We start from the raw sequence: 19,116 nt of genomic DNA on the forward strand, positions 1-19,116 counted from the left end.
GTGTAAAATGGCTCGCCTGTAAATATAAATTGTGTAGCCACTCTCTGAGTTGTGTACTTTTCAAGCTTCATTTTACATTGAATTTCATTTTAAAGCTCCTACATGTAATTCCAGGGTTATTTTTGATTATGCCAAATTAAGTGAATATTGCTATGCATCACATACTATATTTTGTAAACATCGTGTATCGTTAATATATATATATAGTTATATATATAGTTATAGTTATAGTTAGAGTCTGTTTTATGTGGTTGAACTATTTGACTTCAACATGTTCAAAAATCAGAACTGAAACAACGCCCATTTCATTAATTGACCAATCCACACACTCGGTATGCGTGGTCAGCCAAAAGTAATAAGGGAAATACTAGAGCCAACATTTCTCTTCTTTTTTCCCAACCAAAACATTGTGTCGCCTCGAATTCTGCGAATTAATTTTCTTTCAATATCTGGGTAGCCCCAATTAACATGTAGTTGCTGAAGAGATTTCAAAACTGTAAAATGTTGTATGTTTACAGACAATCAAACAAACGCTAATGGATTAAGTATAAAAAGTGGTTATTCGAATTGCTTTAAAACGAAGTGAAACGTCGTATAAACAGGAAAATCTGAACAGAAATGCAACAAATTTAAAATCGTTGTACATGTATAATCAATTCAAGACACAGTTTATAAAATACAAATAAAATAAATAATTTGAATTCTTTGGCGTATGGGAAGACATGAGAAAGGCATCGATGACGATATACTACTATGTAATATATAACATGTAACAATAGACAGCAAAGTTCACCAATAGCTCTAAACAGATGAACATACGTTTAAGCGAGGGCGAAAACATTATGGAATGTTCGAAACAAAAGTCTACTATCAGATGAATCAATGGTTACAAAATCCATGTGTGATAAAACTAAATTGAGTGAAAGATAAATCTGTGCGTCTCACAAAGATTTAGGTTATATAGAAGGTGTTCAATTTTTATAGATAAATATGATAAGTTTTTCATCGATTACATTTGTATAAATAGTTTTCAGTTAATATACAAGTAACTAAAGGAAGTGTAAATAACATGTATGTTTATACATGTATACATACATGTATAAGAAATACAGGAACGTGTACAATGCTCACAAAAATATTCAAAGAAATTCATTCATTTTCCTTGACAGTTTGAAGTAAAATAATGTCATATATTTACATCTACCATGTATGATTTTCTCTATTTCTTTCGAAAATTATTTGCAATTCATAGCTTTGTAGAAACTGACAGGACTGGAATCTATACGCCCCGTATATAGATTGATCAAAACTTTAATCAACTTAAGAAAAACTTAAGACTGCACGAAATAATCATGATGATGTCCGACTCCAATTCCCATAGGAGACGATTTGGCTGCTTCTTTTAGCTAACGTACTGATGTTTATTAACAATAATTTAGTGAATTTTCTTACTTTTTTTCAATCAATTCATTAATTTGTTAAAAAGAAAGATGTAAATATAAACAATAAAATACTTTCTTTGATTATTCATGCGTATTATGAAAGTAGCAATCATTGCAAACAAAACGCGGGTTATGTATTTTTTCTGCAATGTCGCCACCTTTATATCCTGCATGAAAAGAAAGCATTTTATTGGCAGTGGTAATTGATAAAATGTATCTCCTTCTAAAAATTCACTATGGCAACCAATATCAGAACTTAACTATGTTGCACACGACTTTTGAGAATGTTCTTATAAGGTATGTACCAGTATTGTTACCATCCTGTTTCATTTGTAGGTCGTACGCGATATTACTGGCTAAAGTCCACTGACTTAAATATCATTTAAATCATATGCATGTTGCTAGGATCCTGGCTCGTGGTTTTCATACGTCTTTGCTTTTCCTGAAAGTGATAAAAAAATTAGCCTTAGATGAAAGGAAAAACTAAAAAAGTGTGGGTTTTATTAGTCATCCAAGTACGATTCAATATTAATTCCATTGAGTATTCATCGAATGTCAAGATTAGTTAATAAGTTTATGCAAGATGGGTTGGGTGACCATAAGGCTACTACGGTAACTATTACCAGATGTTTTTGACACTGGAATAGAAAAAGTATGGAATCATGGTATGAGGTCTGAGCATTATCTATACTACTATATTAAAATAATAGACTCGAATTTTGGGGCTTTAATATCGGGCGAGTGCTGTCTTTTGTTTTATATATTTTAACAACATTGGTACTTGAATATTACCAGTATGTTTTTCTTTTTTTCTCAAACAGGCTTCGCTAATTAATAATCAACGAAAATTCCTTTGAAAAATCCAGAAATCGTTTGAATTTTTCGGTTTTTACAATCTTGCGCATGCGCATTACATTCACGCTAAATCACTGGATGCACTTTAGTTTATGTTTCCACAAAATCACATTTGCATGTTTAAACTCAGAAACGATAATGCAAATAGGTGTCAATTTTCAGGAAAAGTTTGCTATATACATGTATTCTGTTCATGAAAGAAAATACGGGAGATAACTCTAACTCAGTCCGTTAAATATAAACATTCCGAGAGTTCCGAATGTGAACATGGTGTGCAAATTTGAAGCGAGTAACAACGTTGGTAAAATGTGTTGAATTCTTCATTAGTATGAATTATTTTTTTAGATGAAAGGTATTTACAGCCTCAAAAATGGTTAGTTATGAATAATTTGACTTTTATTTTCAATGCAGCTTCATTAATTTTCTACAATAATCGTTTTGGGACGATTCTGCAATTTTTTGCTACATTACTGGTATAAACCTGTGCACGCACGGGTCAAAGTCTTGTATTTTACAAGTAATTTGGCAATTATTGAAGAAACTAAATATGTAGTAACGCCACGAATTCCACCGCAGACAGACAAAATTTAAAATGTTAACGTGTTTGACTTCAAAAGAAGCTACATTTATGTATCCCTGAAAAGTCTCTTAATTTTCTTCAGTGCTAGAGGCTTAACTCAAAAAAACCATCGGACCAGAACAAAATTCAAACTCGACCTGTATTTTCTAGTAAATAATCTATATATGAAATATCAGCTTTATATATGCATCACTTCAAATGTTGGAGAGAATTTCTATTTTTTTTTTCCTTTTATCTTAACTTCAAGGGGCATAATTGTCAACAAGAGGCCCATGGGCCACATCGCTCACCTGAGGAACAATAGGTATGATAAAATCAGCTTAATGGAGTCATAATACAAACTATCTGGACAATGTATAATAATACATGTAGATCCTGTATAATTAAAAACCCTTTTTTTCCTTTGAATATTCTTATGTTTATAATCATTAGTCCCTTTTCTAACAGGATGATTTTATAGTCATATCATATGTTGAGTATTGCAGTTCTCAAAAAGATCCTTAACAATATAATTTATATAAGGGATATAAACGTACATCAAACTCTGAACCTTCTCGGGAGGCCAATAGTCCTGGGGCCAAAGTCTTAACAATTATGAAGAATCATCTGGCTGATTAGTTTCTGAGAAGATTTTTTTAAAGATTTACCCTATATATTCCTTTGTTAAACTTTGACCCTCCCATTGTGGCCCCACCCTACCCCTGGGGATCATGATTTTCACAACTTTGAATCTACACTACCTGAGGATGCTTTCACACAAGTGTCCGCTTTCCTGGCTGATTAGTTTCTGAGAAGAAGATTTTTTGAGATTAACTCTGTGTATTCCTATGTAAAAAATCGACCTCCCATTGTGGCCCCACCCTACCTCCGGGGGTCATGATTTTCACAAATTTGAATTTACACTACCTGAGGATGCTTCCACACAAGTTTCAGCTTTCCTTGCCGATTAGTTTCTGAGAAGCAGATTTTTAAAGATTTACTCTATATATTCCTATGTAAAACTTCGACCCCCCCCCCCATTGTGGCCCCATTCTACCCCAAGGGGTTATTATTTTAACAACTTTGAATCAACACTGCCTGAGGATGCTTCCGAACAAGTTTCAGCATTGCCGGCTGATTAGTTTCTGAGAAGAAGTTTTTTAAAGATGTTAAACTTCGATCCCCCATTGTGGCCCCACCCTACCCCCGGGGGTCATGATTTTCACAACTTTAAATTTACACTACCTGAGAATGCATCCACACAAGTGTCAGCTTTCCTGGCTGATTAGTTTCTGAGAAGCAGATTTTTAAAGATTTACTCTATATATTCCTATGTAAAACTTCGACCCACCATTGTGGCCCCACCGTACCCCTGGGGTAATAATTATCACAACTTTGAATCTACACTACCTGACGATCCTTCCACACAAGTGTCAGCTTTCCTGGCCGATTAGTTTCTGAGAAGAAGATTTTTTAAAGATTTACTTTATATATTCATGTTAAACTTCGACCCCCATTGTGGCCCGACCCTACCCCCGGGGGTCATAATATTCACAACTTTGAATCTAGTCTACCTGAGGATGCTTCCACACAAGTGTCAGCTTTCCTTGCCGATTAGTTTCTGAGAAGAAGATTTTTAAAGATTTACTCTATATATTCCTATGTAAAACTTCGATCCTTCATTGTGGCCTCATCCTACCTCCGGGGGTCATAAATTTCACAAATTTGTATCTACATTACCTGATGATGCTTTCACACAAGTTTCAGCTTTCCTGGCTGATTAGATTCTGAGAAGAAGATTTTTAAAAATTTACTCTATATATTCCTATGTTAAACTTCGACCCCCCATTGTGGCCCACCCTCAGGTGAGCTAAAAAGGTGTTAAGTTTACAATACAATAAGTTGTTAAAGTTGGTTTCTGGAAGAACAGACTTTGAAATTTTTCTTAATAAATATTGACATTTTTTTTACTTTTTTAATCTTTAGTTTTTAAGATCTGTGTACAAACATAGAATTGTGAGCAAATCTATGTATCTTGCTTATAATTCGAAGTTTAACACTCAAATATGGTTAGTAAATAGAAATTGTAAACAATTAAACACAAGAAACATGCACTACATGTATAACAAATAAAGAACACAATTTATTTTTTCGAAATGAATCATATATATGATACATGTATATACCTACATATTTCCGTCAGCGATATCAAACTCTATTTAAACTGAATAAACTCGAGAAAATGCCGAGCATCTCAACAAAACCTATTGCATTAATTTAATCTTCCATTACGCAAAAGATAATGCCGAATTACCGATAGAATGAATTGTATTTCAGTACCCCTACATCAGATTTTGCTTAATTTGCGCAGGAAAACAGTTAACTGTTTGCTTTACCGAAGTCTCTGTTTGATTTGATACGTAAAAATCACGAAATACAGACGATAGTTTCCAGGTTACAAAGCATAAATAATGAAAACGAAACGAAAATCAGAACAAGCTAACACCAACGTCATGTGTGAAAACTGTCAACGCATTGAAATATTTAGCCTCAATTTACTTCACAAAATCGGCACTAATATATTTTGCATGTTTCAAAATTTCCCTTCATACGCGAACTGTTGCACAACAAGCAATTTCATCATAGTCCGATCGACCCTTTTTCGTATAATGTCATGGCTGCTTGAAACAAAGAACCTCGTTTTAGAAGTATGGAATAATTTTACCGCATGCCGAACCCGAAGCTATTAAACTGATTGAAACACGCCTTTCCTTTATTATTATTTTCGTAATAACTCAAATTTGAAACAGAATTACACCTTAATTTTTGCAATTTATATTTTCCTTCCCATAAGGATAATTTATGCTAAACTGCGTTGAATTTGCATCGGTAGTTCCTGAGAAGAAGATTTTTAAAAATGCACCCCCCTTTTTCTACAGTTTCAAGGTTTTCTCCGCTTTGAATGCAGATCGGACTTTTATTTCTGCAATTTATATTCGCCCTCCCATAAGGATGCTTTGTGCCAAATTTGGTTGAAATTGGATAAGCGGTTTTAGAGAAGAAGTTCAAAATGTAAAAAGTTTACAGACGGACAGACGGACGGACGGACGGACGGACAGACGGACGGACAGACGGACGACGGACAAAATGTGATCAGAATAGCTCACTTGAGCTTTCAGCTCAGGTGAGCTAAAAACCATCGGAGGGAAATAAATTCAAACTCAACCTGAATATTCACATGACACATCCATCTATCAAATTGAGTTGAATGTGTGCAACGGTTGTAGAGATAATGATCGGAAAGTGAATGAAAACGGAATGACAGAAGAACGTAACACTATATGTTCCGACTACTAGTATTTCATGGCGGGGCATAAAAAATGTACTAGTATGTGATTCTCGGGATGAATGGGAAGGTACTACCCCACTCATCAATTAATGATATATATAAAATAATCATGGATGGGATTTCATTCAATTTTTATCAGTTAAATTAATGGGTAAAGTTAACGGACGAACAGTTTTACTTAGAAAAGGGCGAGGCTTTAGTTACATGTATATACGGGTGTGAATGACTTCAGTCTAAGGCATGCGGTTCTCATTTCTAAAGAGAAGTTTTTGTCTATTTAGAAAAGGGGGTATTAAAGATGCCTCCAATACTTAGCATTACAATCAAATTACATTGTCACAAAAGTGATAAGGTCTATAAGGATCCCCAGTCAATCAGCTGAGCCCCACACCAAAGGGGTCATGAATTTCACTCTTTTGGTATAACACTCCTCCTTCCTCATCCTCATTGTAATGCACTCAGCTACATGACAAGGAGTTGAGAAGAAGATTCCTAGGTATTGGCACACAATAAACAATAAAGCCCTGCCAATTAGAACAGCCCCAGCTGAGAAGTCGTAAATATCATAACTATGGTAGAAGTTTTCTTTCTTAACCTACCAATAGATTAGTTTATCCGATATGTACGAGAGAAAAGGAGTACATTTCAAAGTAATCAATTCTATCATTTACATTTCATGCTCAGTAAAGCTGCACAAGCATCAAAAGCTCATCCAAGGTTCGTGAATTTAACGTTTGTAGAACCCCATCCCCTTCTCTTGTTCATTATTTCCATGTACATAGTTTGCCTAATTGTGCAAACTTGAGATTGGAACATATCAGTTTCAATAGTTGTATGTATTGGAATAGAACTCCTAACCAAAAGGATAGCTTTCAGATTTAAGGTTGAGGAAAAGATTATGATATTGACGCCATGTACACTGTATGTTATGAAACCAATACAAACTAAAAGTGAACTTCTCACGAATTCAAGCACCTGCAATAAAATTCAAGTACGGGTAATAAAAAATCTAAAACAAGTATAAGATATCTACTACACGTATAAAACAATCACTGTTCTTACCTTTCCTAAAATTAATATTTGCATAGCTTTTGACCTTCGTGTCCGGTTTCTTTTGCTTTTTTGGTTTTTCGTTTGCATACGGATGTTTATCTTTTTTGTTAAATTTGAGTTTGAATTCGTCTGTTAGAGTGAGGGGTGTCTCGTAGAGCGGCACTGGGGGCTGATCGGTCGTAAGGGTGACGTATTTGTTGTCCGACGACGTCTTCATTTCAGTGTTTTCATACAACGCTCCCTCGTCATTTTGTTTCCTTTCTTTGCATTTTTTACTAAAAAGGGTAAAAAAGAACACCATTGATAACTGCAATAGCAATAGCATATATACATGTACATTCAAAATACAATAATAAACTCTTGCGTGGTGAATCTTTAACTTTGTGTGTGATTTGGATACTTACTCGACCGATGGGGTAGGGAGACTAGGAGCAACAATACCTGGCGATGAATCTAAGAGAAAATAAAACGGAGTATTAATACAACATCATGTTCAAGTTTAGTTTATTAGCTCTACAAAATATATTGTTACAGAAGGAACAAATATACATAATAAACATAGATATAAATTGTTAGATGTAATACAGCCATACAGGGAGAAAGAAAGTAATTAAAAGACGTATCTCAAAACATGTATAACAGAAGTCATATTTGTACACGTATATTACAATTAAGGATTAACAATACAGTAAAAAAGTTTTGAATTTATCTGCCTTAATATCACAATTTGTTTGGTATGATAGGCGAATATATAATATATGGATATCAAGTACCGGCTCATAACTTTACAGAAATTACCTTTTGATATTTTTGGTTCACCAAAGAACATGTAATAGAATTAATTTTAAGTCAGAATAAAAACCAAAGAAGTTGTTGTTCTTTTTAAATTATTCGTAACGCCAAACGGAGACAATTTAATGAGCAAATGCCATTTTTAAATAATCAAAAACTGAAAATAGAGTATGTGTTTATTGTCCTAAGAAGTCAGTGAACGCCTTGCACATCGTTCGTACCTTCATCTCTCTGTATGGTGAGTTCCACATCCATAGGATTTACCTCCCCTTCGACGTTTTCGTTTCTGGATGGATTCAACGCACTCGCAGGTGGTAGAATAAACAACCTACATTTAAATTTCTTAATTTTCAATTTGTCAATCTGTAATGAATTTATACAAAGTTATCCATACATAGTAAAAGTCCTTAAATTGATCTAGAAGAACTTACGAGGCGTGTCTTTCCTTATATACCTTTTCCCTGGTCTTCTCTTTGAAAAAAAACAAGCAAATGTATATAATATTAATCTTCATTTAAACATGTAACTATACAACTATATTGCAAGTATGTATATATAAATCTCGTCGTGACATGTTTAATTAGTTAAATATTACATTTTATTCTCAATTTACAATTCTCAGTCACATCTAACTGAATAACGCTTCCCTAAAATATAAAAAAAATCAACACATAGGCCCCCACTCCTATCTTGAGGGACAGAGTGAGTTCCAGTAAAGACGGTGTTACCCTGAGGAAAATACTGAACTGTTCAGAACTTGGAACGGACTCCAATTGACTAAGGAGGCTGCTTAAAGGACGGTAGAAAAATGCAATTTGTTTGGAATTTTTGGGGTTCATGTCCTGTACTTGACCAGTCTGCCTCCATTAACGTTGACTTCCATTGGACACGTGCGACTAACAGCAGTGTCTTTCATCAGTGGTGTGTCAACATACATTTGTCGCAGTTTTCTCATTCATGAGAGATCTGTTACAAGCGTTATCCGGCAGTTTGTGATTGAGGCATTACAAAACATACATAAGATATTTTAGAATGTCAGTAACAGTTTATCCAATAAATACAGTACTCACTCAGATTATAGTACAGAAAGACTGCCACGCCCAGACAAATAATACCTAGTACCAGAAACAAAGAGCCCACTACTACCAGAGCTGTTGATGTCTCTGTTTGGTCATCACTTGAGCCTAAACATGAAACGGGTATATAGGTATATCACATTGTGAAAAAAAATATTGGTTTTTTTTTTTTTTAAATATTCAATACAGAACTATGTTTAGATATGCAGCTAGCAACAACACCCGAACAATTTTAATACAGCTAACAAGCAAAATATAATACATACGTACATTATGATTCTATATCAAAATTAATTTAAATAAACATAATTTACTGACAGTACACCTTAATTGATAAAAAAAAAATTAAATAAAACTTACACTAATAATTTTGTTAAATTGTTATAATTTTGCAGACTATTATGTAATTCTCTTTGCGCTTTACACAATGTTAACAAATATTCTGTATGGTTAAAAGATAGATAGATAGATAGATGGATAGATGGATGGATAGATAGATAGATAGATAGATAGATAGATAGATAGATAGATAGATAGATAGATAGATAGATAGATAGATAGATAGATAGATAGATAGATAGATAGATACCATTGGAACCAGCAACATATTCCACGATCTCTGCACCCATATAATTCTTGATATATGAAATATATCGACCTGGATAACGTGTATTTAGTTTGGTTCTGAAAGGTAATATAAAATGAAAGAAAAAAAGAAATGCATATACTTATCCGAATAAGTTTTATCAGCAAGGTTACCAATAATGGTTCGTTTTACTTCCAGATTCGTAAACCCTTTTTATTGTAATAAAATATATACCTTTTTTTATATTCATGTAATTATTATAGATTCTGTATAATTATTCACATCTTCGCTAGTCAATGGTTTTCGGTCCACTCTGCTCCCCATATGTTTATGGGGAGCAGAGTGGACCGAAAACCCTTGGCTAGCGAAGATAAAATTATTCATCATATCCAGAGTTTACGTACATGTAGCTTGGAATGCTGAATGTAATATTATTTTTAACGATCGCATAAGAGATTCTATTTATTTCGTTGTTAACAGCGGTTTCCCCCGTTTGTCCTTCCATGACCCTGAACCAGTGAACCTCTGGGACATATGTTAAACTTATAAAATCAACACTCAAGCTGAAATTGTTGCCAGATCTACGCACAGTTTTCGTTTTCATTAAAATCAAAGGAGGAGCTGTATATAGAAAAAGAAAAATGAAATAAAAATTAAATGATGAAATGAATATAATTGATCAATTTGTAAAAAAGTACAAGTGTTACTAAGATACATTTAATAAACTTTCAGTATATACGAATGATCTTAGTACATGTAACTATTGCTAATAGTCTGAACAATGAATATAATTTTTATTTTCAGTAAACATAACATTTTCCGACCAACATATATACTAGTATTTGAATGAAGAAAATATTACAAATATTACACAAAAAAAAAATTCTTCAAAAATCCAGAAAAATGTGTCATATTATAATTTCTTCAAATTTGCTTGTTCTACATAAAATGTCAAAGCTCTGTAAATACTTACTTTTTACTTCTAATGAGATCGAGTCTTCGACGATCGAACCACCATTTTGATTTGTTATGTTATTTGTCACTCTACAGGTGTATCTTCCTCGGTCTGTTATCGATACGTTTTGAATAGTGAAGCTGATCCTAGATGGTACTTCGCTGTAGGGGATATTTCTAAGAGACGTTCCGTCTACAGAGTGATCACATTCTCTGAAGGTATAGGTGGAGGGATTACCAGGTTCTGTTGCGCGAAAAGAGAAACTGACGGACGTTCCCTCCTCAACTTGCCCACTGGACGGCGAGCGGGTCAATATGAAAGCTGGTGGATCTAAAGAAGAAAAAAACACCGAATCCATTATTTCAGTCAAATTTCAGATTTTTCTAAAACAAAATAATGCCCATGTGCCTTCTTGTAAGGATGACCATGAACATGTATATTTTGGGAACAAAATATATATCAAATACTTGGTAAAGGACATCGATGTTCTGAGTTGTGCAATTTTTGATGAAGCTCAGAAAATTAATTATAAGTCTTCAAAAAATATCCAAAATAGTTTAAAATCATACTTAAAGTCAGGAAAAGTTCAGCCCAAGATACCAATCAAACTAAATTAATATTATAAATATATCCGCTCCTCTGCAAATACGCTAGACATACATGTATCGTATATAAGCGGATATACATGTTTTATTTAAATTAGACTGTTCAAAATACATGTAGATGTACTGAATCACATGTACATAAAAATTATACATACATATATGATTGAGAAAGCATGGGCAGAAATATAATGGAAACTTACATAGGACGTTGAGACGGAAGCTCCCGCTGGAAGTTCTGTTACCAACCTTGTTGGTAGCGATGCATCTGTAAATCCCGTCATCATTTCTTCTTACAGAGCTTTCGTAAAAAATACCAAAGCTTCCGGACGATCTGATTGATCTTTGGAAATTTTTGGAAAACTTGTAATCACATTGAGGGTTACAGCTGGATTGGCATGTAATGTGGGGCGTCGAATTGTACTCGGTAACGTTTAGCGTACCAGTTGTGTTTAAAACAGGGTTGTCGGGTCCATCTACACATATTAAATGAATCGTGTTTAGCAATTCAAAAGATCGGCATGTCTTAGACTTAAGTACACCTTATATTACGAGCCCCAGACTCTGTTTTTGAGCTGGTATTATTAGAAATCGGGGGGAGAAAGCCATTAATGTACATGTACATACATTACCTATTTACCTCTAAAGTTCATGTTTGGCGAGCTGCCGTGTATGTGTAGAATGAACTCTTCTTATACCATAGGAAAGTTAGACCTAACCATTAGGCACATAGTACAATAGAGGGTTCAGCCCCCTCCCCACTTTTTTTCGCAGGAAATATAATTGTTCCTTAATGTACCTTGAAAGATTGAGAAGTTGAAGTCATAGGCACAGTAGGTATTAAGATTTTCATGATTTTGGGAATTAGGATTTTTCTCTCAATATTTCTGAGGATCAGTCTAGCCCCCCCCCCCCCCCCTTTCAATTTGCTTCCGACGCCAGTGTATACGTTTACAACAGTACTCACTAGTTACATGTATACTTTATGCACTAATTTACATGTACTAAAAATAATGTTTTTAATACTTTTTTTCAAGGTGTAGTTTTTGGTTGGGTTGAATTGCTGAATGGCCTAGTCAATGTGTTTGGTCTTATATTTAAATGGTACATTTGTTGTTAATATACATGCATTGTTATCTCATTCAAATCAATTAAATGTTTATATATTTTAATATTGATTACGTGATTTGTTTATACGACTCTAAATGTTATATTCACTTAATATGGTTTTCTCAACTTCACAGGCAAAACCAAGCTGCGAAATGCCAGAATTTCAAAAAAGAAATTTAACACATGGCAAAGAGGTACACAATGAAATACATGTTCTCATAAATAAATATACACATTATACATACATGTATTGTGTTTTATATGTAAGTACGTGTATAAAGCCATACAGGGAGATTACTCACAGTTTATGGTTACGTTGACGGACGCTGTCCTTGACCCTGCTTGACAGGTGACCGTGACAGTGTTCTTACTGGAACTGGTCGGCCTTGTAGGAGTGTATGTAAAGCTGCTGGTTCCGTTGTATATGGTTGAATTACTGGAGGAGAGACCTGTACTGTAACTCGTAGTGACAAGGTTAGAGCTTGGGGCTACGCCGTCCACTCTCCAGGAAAGTATTTGGTTTTCGCTGCATGACGAATACGAGCAAAAAAACTGATGGCTAGAACCAACCTCTTTGGTCAGGAATGATGAATCAGATTGCCGTGGGCTACAAGCATCTGTAGAAAAAAAAAGAGAAAATGGCATTAAAAGCACGTTAATATTTTAACCATGTGCACTTAAAACTGTATGTAACATATCACGTTTACCTACATACATGTATATGGCAGGTACATGTTGTACCTAACGATGTGAGTACAAATGATTCGATCACTGGAGGTACCCATAGTTTTTGTTCTCTTCCGGTTTTTTATTTTATAAAATCTGTATCCTGTAATTGAAATCCACATACCTTTTGGACCAAATGTTATTTAGATGCGATATTTTTTCAACGGAGCGTGTGACTGTCATATTCATATTTTAAAAAAACAACATGTTATTCACCAAAGGAAATGGATTGTAGTTTGGGTGTATAAACCGGACTTTCGTTACAAAACAGTTAGTATAAGGTTGACTTTTTATAGGTAAATATGTGGTGTCCATTTTTATCACGTAATGGAATTAATAGATAGTGATTAAAGTATCGCCTCAAACCGTTCGACCATCAATAATTGAAAAATGGGTATCGGCGCATGCATTTTTGGATAAAGATTAGAAGATTAACAGTAAGGATAGTGCTTATAGGCTTTTTTGTTTGGAAACTCCCTATGTTACACATTCTCTTGCTCTTTTTATCTTTTATCTGAGTGAATTATGGTAAAATTTTCGTATTATTCTTGGTAAGGGGTTTTTTTTGTCGTCATTGGATAGAGATACCCTAACAAAACTTTTCAGTAATGTTTGTTTTTGTTTGAATTGCAAATAATTCAAAAACATCACCCATGCAGGCCACAGGATCATGAAGCAAACTTTGACTTAAGTCGAAATTGTAAACTGTCTTACTGTCTCTTGATTGGAGACATTGACAATTGATATGCTATTAAAATTGTCTTGATATAACGTTGTTATTAAGAAATTTCAATCCTCATTTCATGATAAACCAGATGTTAATGACTGATTAAAATTTTGACTTAAGTCTGAAATTGCGTCATGATCATGAGGCCAGATGGTTAAAAGGTTTAAAGCTGAAGATCTACGCGACCAACATCCTCATACAACCTTCTTGATAGACACCGACGCTGGAATTAAAGGTTTGAGCAATGATGTCAAACTAGCTACCCAAATATGTACAAAATATTAACTATTTTTATTTTTAAACCCCGTCAAACCGTGGTCCCTTTCGGTCCAGGCGATTACGATAGGTATATATTAACTTCAATTTATATTAAATTTGCATGAAATAGCTTCTATGTGATTCTTTCAAATGTAAGATTGCCTGTTGCCTGTTCTCCTTAAAGCTCGAGGCTCAGGATCAGATGAGTTCAAATGCAAAGGGACAACATTCGATCGCCATTTTGGTTTTTAGGGACCTTTCTACACTATGTCCATATACAGTATGCATTTAAGAAAATCTTTTTTACAACTTAGAAATAGTTCACACTAGTATAGACTCTGAATCAGGATCTCAGGAATTTTTTACACGGGTGTTTGTAATCTGAATAAGGACAAGACGTTATCAATTAAAGATACGGAGTAAAGATAAACATAAATTTTATAGAATCGAAAAACTCTAAGATATTCGAACACGAGACCTAGGTCATCTTGTGACATAAAATCACTGACCAATCAATAAAGACGATTATATTTACAAGGATAAAAATTTAATCTATATGTTTAAATCGTCAAACCCATTTCAATAATTTAGGACTTCAGTTTAATTTCTGTCGAGTATAAACACTGACACACGTGTATTGGGGTATCCTGACAGAAATAATCATGTAAATGAACGATGATGGTCAATTTTAAGAATTCATTAGAGTCTCCACATTTACATTTAAATATACTATACCATACATACATGTATATTGACTGAAAATTCTGGAATCTCAACTAAAGGACAACTACTACCGACCAACTATATGACACCCAACTAACTTTTAAAAGTCCCTCTCTCGAGGGTGTAACAATGTATGAATATCAACACAAAACGAGGACACTTTAAAATAATGTAATATTACGTAGGACCCAAAAATCCTTCACTTGAATTCAGATGACAAAGTAAATACATGTATGATCATAACGGATAAGTCGGTCGTAAAAGATAAGAAAATTACCAGGAACATAGCTCCCACTGCGTGTAAACACTGAACATGGAGAAGGGAAGAAAAGGGAAGAAAAATAGCGTGGATAACACATTCCTTCCAAAAAATAAAAAAAATTCAAGAAAATTTGTTGAATCCCAAAAGCAGACCTAAACCAAATGAACCAAATTGAATAAGTCATGCTATCGAATGTACATGTACAGCAAGAACAGCTAACTTCCCGTTCTTCTAGTAAGACTTGATTCTGAAGGAGACAACAAGATGAAGAAGAAACTGAATCCAGCAGGGAATTGTTTTAAGAAAGCGTCAGTGTAGTACACAGGGAACGGGGGGGGGGGGGGGGGGGGGGGCATTATACAAGATTACATCATCGTCTAGTTTGTAGAAGATGTTAGATCGGACTTGCATAAGTGAGATAAGCCTCAGGTTGTTTTAAAACATGCAAAAAGATATAATTCAATCAGTGAACATAGACAAAATCATATACATGAAGCATAGTATGTCAGAATTCTGGAATTTTACCAAGAAGGAAAAAAAAGTGAGAGGAATTTACTGCATGAGGCTTAAATAAAAAAAAAAAACTCAAGTTGTTTGTGTTCCTTCTCTCGAGTTAGTGGGTTTCTATATATATATATATTTTTCAAATTTGCTATATATGTGGAATAATAATGTATCTCTTAACAAAAAGTGCTCAAATTGTTCGAAAAAATTTGAAACATTTAGATTGTCAGTTGGTCTGGATGGGGAAAACCAACATCTTTTTAAAAGATAGCTTTATTATGTCGTACAAAAAAAGTCATGTACAAGTAAGATAGACGAAAGGGTATAAATGAAGATATTAGGGAATTGCAGTTTTTCCATTTTTGAGATTAAATAAAATTTGCGATATGACAAAGATTAGAAATATTGTTATTTACATTGCATACTGAAACGACTCATACATATATATACATCAGTAACATATAATAAGCCTTATAAGTCTCGAACTCATGACCTGCAGTTTGTCATATAACCATTGACTTAAATTGTACAATAAGATATGGTAGGATAACTAATTAAATGTCATATTCAGAGTCGTATCATCTTTTTAAAAAAAAACCGTCAGTTCGAGTTGAGGGCTCTTAGAATATTGAAATAGTCTACAAAACGGTACGCCAAAAATGAAAATAAACACTTAAAGGGGAACGAAAATTGTGATGAAGTGCAGTTGCAATTCAACAACCACCAAAAACATATACAGTATATACAAATGCTCTTTTCCTGGTTCAGTTTGAAATGGGTTCACGTTATGTTTAGAAATGATATGTGGTATGTGAAGTGTAAACACACCCGGCCAGTCGTGGCTACGCTGATAACGACTGGCGTGTCTCTATATATAATTGTATACTTGTAATCAGTGGGCATTTGTACTTTACCGTTATCGTTTAACAAATGACAACAATAGTGTTTCACCAGTTTTCTACTCCGTGTAAAATTTAAGCCATGTTACCTAGCTTAGACTTTTTAACTTTGAAATATGGTCAGTGTTGTTTAAAAGCAAACAAAACGATATGGATAAAAAAAATTACATTGGTATAACTAATTTAAGTATTTTTAAAGTGAACAGTCGTGCGACATTTAAGCGACGCAAGGCAAAAGTGGTAACATCCCTCTTCAAATCAGTTTAAACAAATTAAAAGTATACCAGTGCCTATTTCCGATACAGAAGGAACAAAAATGGTGTACCTCGTGACTTCATTATCAATGCATTAAAAAAAAGTAGAATGGGGTCATCCTGGGCAAACTTCCTTGTTCGATTTATAGATACTTTTGACAACTTATCCAATGTCGTTTAGGGGGAAACAGTTATTATTATTACCATCTCCATCGTTAGCAGCAAAACCGAAGAATTTCATACAGAATAGACCAATCCACACTTTACAAAAGTTATGTCCCTTGGTCGCCATCTTTGGGGAAAAACCCATATATTTCTCACAGTAGCCTTTGTAGTTTGGAGGGTTGTAACTTTGTCATTTGACATTAGAAATCTGTTTCCGCTGTGAATTTTATTGCCCCAAGTTGGGGCAACCCACACATCGAAGGACTAAATTAAATTCCAAGAAATTTCTTCACAGGACGCCCAAATATTTGGTTGCATAAAGAAGGGAAAAGTTGTTTTTTCCCTTTTGACCTTTGGGTTGACCTCGCAAAGGGGAACAACTTTTGCAAAGTGTGGATTGGACTATACGACTCAATCAACAAACAGAAAACATGTATTATGTTTGGAATTTGATTGACCCGATATGAATGAGAAAAAGGGGGTAAAGGCAAATATGCAAGCGTTATAGGGTTTTAAAAATTAATATTAAGACGCCTTTTTCTTATAACCAGTTTCAAACAATCAATCAAAAAAATAATAAATCATGTAAAGAAATTTGTATAAAATTAAAGAAGATATCCACCAACAACCTCAAGAGACGTTATCTTTTTACTTCCGCTTATTATTGCTATGATTAAAAGGAGATTTCTATCTTGAATGAACGAAAAACAAATGCATGTACAATACATGTAATATAAAACCAACCCAGTTCTAAAGCGGTTATAGATTAATTAATGGGAAATTGGAAGTTTTTTCTTAAGATTTGATCCAACAATGAAAAACAATTATAACTTCTTTAAACTGATACGACTACTTCTCTTTCAAAGAATAATTTTCTAATGTTCTTATTGATTAATATGAGAGAGAGAGAGAGAGAGAGAGAGAGAGAGAGAGAGAGAGAGGGGGGAGGGTGAACCGGGGGGAGAGAGAGAGAGAGCATAACAGACCATGCTATTTTTAAATCTCGCTTCTCAAGGTAAATAAAAATATCAAGCCGTCAGCTTATTCTAATTTTACATGTTTAATTACCTGTGGATATAATTTCCAGAATCACAAACAGGTAGACTGAGTACGTGAAAACCCCGGTTCCCATTTAGAAGTATTCAAATTCTATCCGTGTTTTCTTATGAGGATTCTAACCGACCATGCAAACAGGAAGTTAAATCTAAACTTCAGTTTACGAAGCAGCTTAAAATACCAACGATTTAAAGTCTGTCATAATCTTCTCTGTTATCAAGACATAGATTTACGCGCGTTCTTCAAATCTCTCTCTCTCTCTCTCTCTCTCTCTCTCTCTCTCTCTCTCTCTCTCTCTCACGAACACTTTATACTTATAATATGCCAACCGTCCCTTCCAGAATCAACCAGTTATTAATAATCGACCTTTAATTAAGAATTCAATATTTTCACCATGTTATGTTTTATGAGTTCCGTATAGTACACGAGAAAAGAAGTGTCACTTGAATTCATCCTGGACATTTTACATTTAACCCCACATAATTCCTTTTATATAACGGTATGTTTAGTACACATATAGCAATCTATAGTACCAACTACTGTAGTATTTTTTTCTGATATACAAGGACATGCTCTCTTTACGTTTTCTTATGATATTTCAGTTGGTTCTCATCATGATTTTTTTAACAATTCAAATGTCGTGTAAATTAAAAAAACGAAATAAAGTAGACACAAAATACATTTAATCAGTGGGGTTTGAGGTATTTCAATTAATGACTCGCTATAATTTTGCTACTTTATATTTGCACAATATTTACGATATGTTGTTAACTTATGACCGATTCAGTGATCCATTTTCGCATGATTATTATGATTAAGAATTCTTATATCACGTAAATATTACATGGTCAACGATGGATGTTTAGAATAATTGAGTTGCCAGTAATTCTATATGTAACGAAGTTAATATTATATAATGCAGTCAGCGATTTTATATTTTGTGCGAAAAGACACTTATCTGCAGGAATCAAATATAGTTAAAGCTGGCTGGTCCGATTTTATAATTTATTATAAATTTTGTGTACGCTTTTAAACGATGGTTTTGCTAATTGTATATGTATAATAATAGACATTGCAGTAGTTTTCCCGGTCGACTCAGCCAAATTTCAATGAAAAAAAATAATGTACAAAATTAATGAGTATCGTATGTTACATCATGTACA

The 19,116-nt window shown here is 33.9% G+C and overlaps 1 protein-coding gene across 1 annotated transcript; it reads right to left on the reverse strand.

The window, feature by feature from the left end:
* Positions 1 to 614: 614 nt before the first annotated feature.
* LOC128155644 (uncharacterized) lies at positions 615 to 18,121 on the reverse strand. Its single transcript, XM_052817455.1, has 12 exons — positions 17,966 to 18,121; positions 12,682 to 12,996; positions 11,473 to 11,745; positions 10,686 to 10,997; positions 10,117 to 10,333; positions 9,716 to 9,810; positions 9,121 to 9,234; positions 8,482 to 8,521; positions 8,272 to 8,378; positions 7,663 to 7,711; positions 7,268 to 7,533; positions 615 to 1,884 (listed from the first exon to the last, which is right to left on the reverse strand). The coding sequence occupies exons 1-12, from the start codon at positions 18,027 to 18,029 to the stop codon at positions 1,844 to 1,846; spliced, it is 1,893 nt and encodes a 630-aa protein (XP_052673415.1). The 5' UTR covers positions 18,030 to 18,121; the 3' UTR covers positions 615 to 1,843.
* Between the last annotated feature and the right edge of the window lie 995 nt (positions 18,122 to 19,116).

Source organism: Crassostrea angulata, chromosome 7, assembly GCF_025612915.1.
Source record: "Crassostrea angulata isolate pt1a10 chromosome 7, ASM2561291v2, whole genome shotgun sequence".
In the NCBI taxonomy this organism is placed as follows: Eukaryota; Metazoa; Mollusca; class Bivalvia; order Ostreida; family Ostreidae; genus Magallana; species Magallana angulata.

Coding starts and splice junctions, on each gene's coding strand:
- LOC128155644 (XM_052817455.1), bottom strand. CDS start 18,029: ATGGGAACCGGGGTTTTCACGTACTCAGTCTACCTGTTTGTGATTCTG. Junction 10,998..11,472: donor CTTCCGTCTCAACGTCCTAT/GTAAGTTTCCAT, acceptor TTTCTTCTTTAG/ATCCACCAGCTTTCATATTG. Junction 10,334..10,685: donor GATCTCATTAGAAGTAAAAA/GTAAGTATTTAC, acceptor TTCTATATACAG/CTCCTCCTTTGATTTTAATG.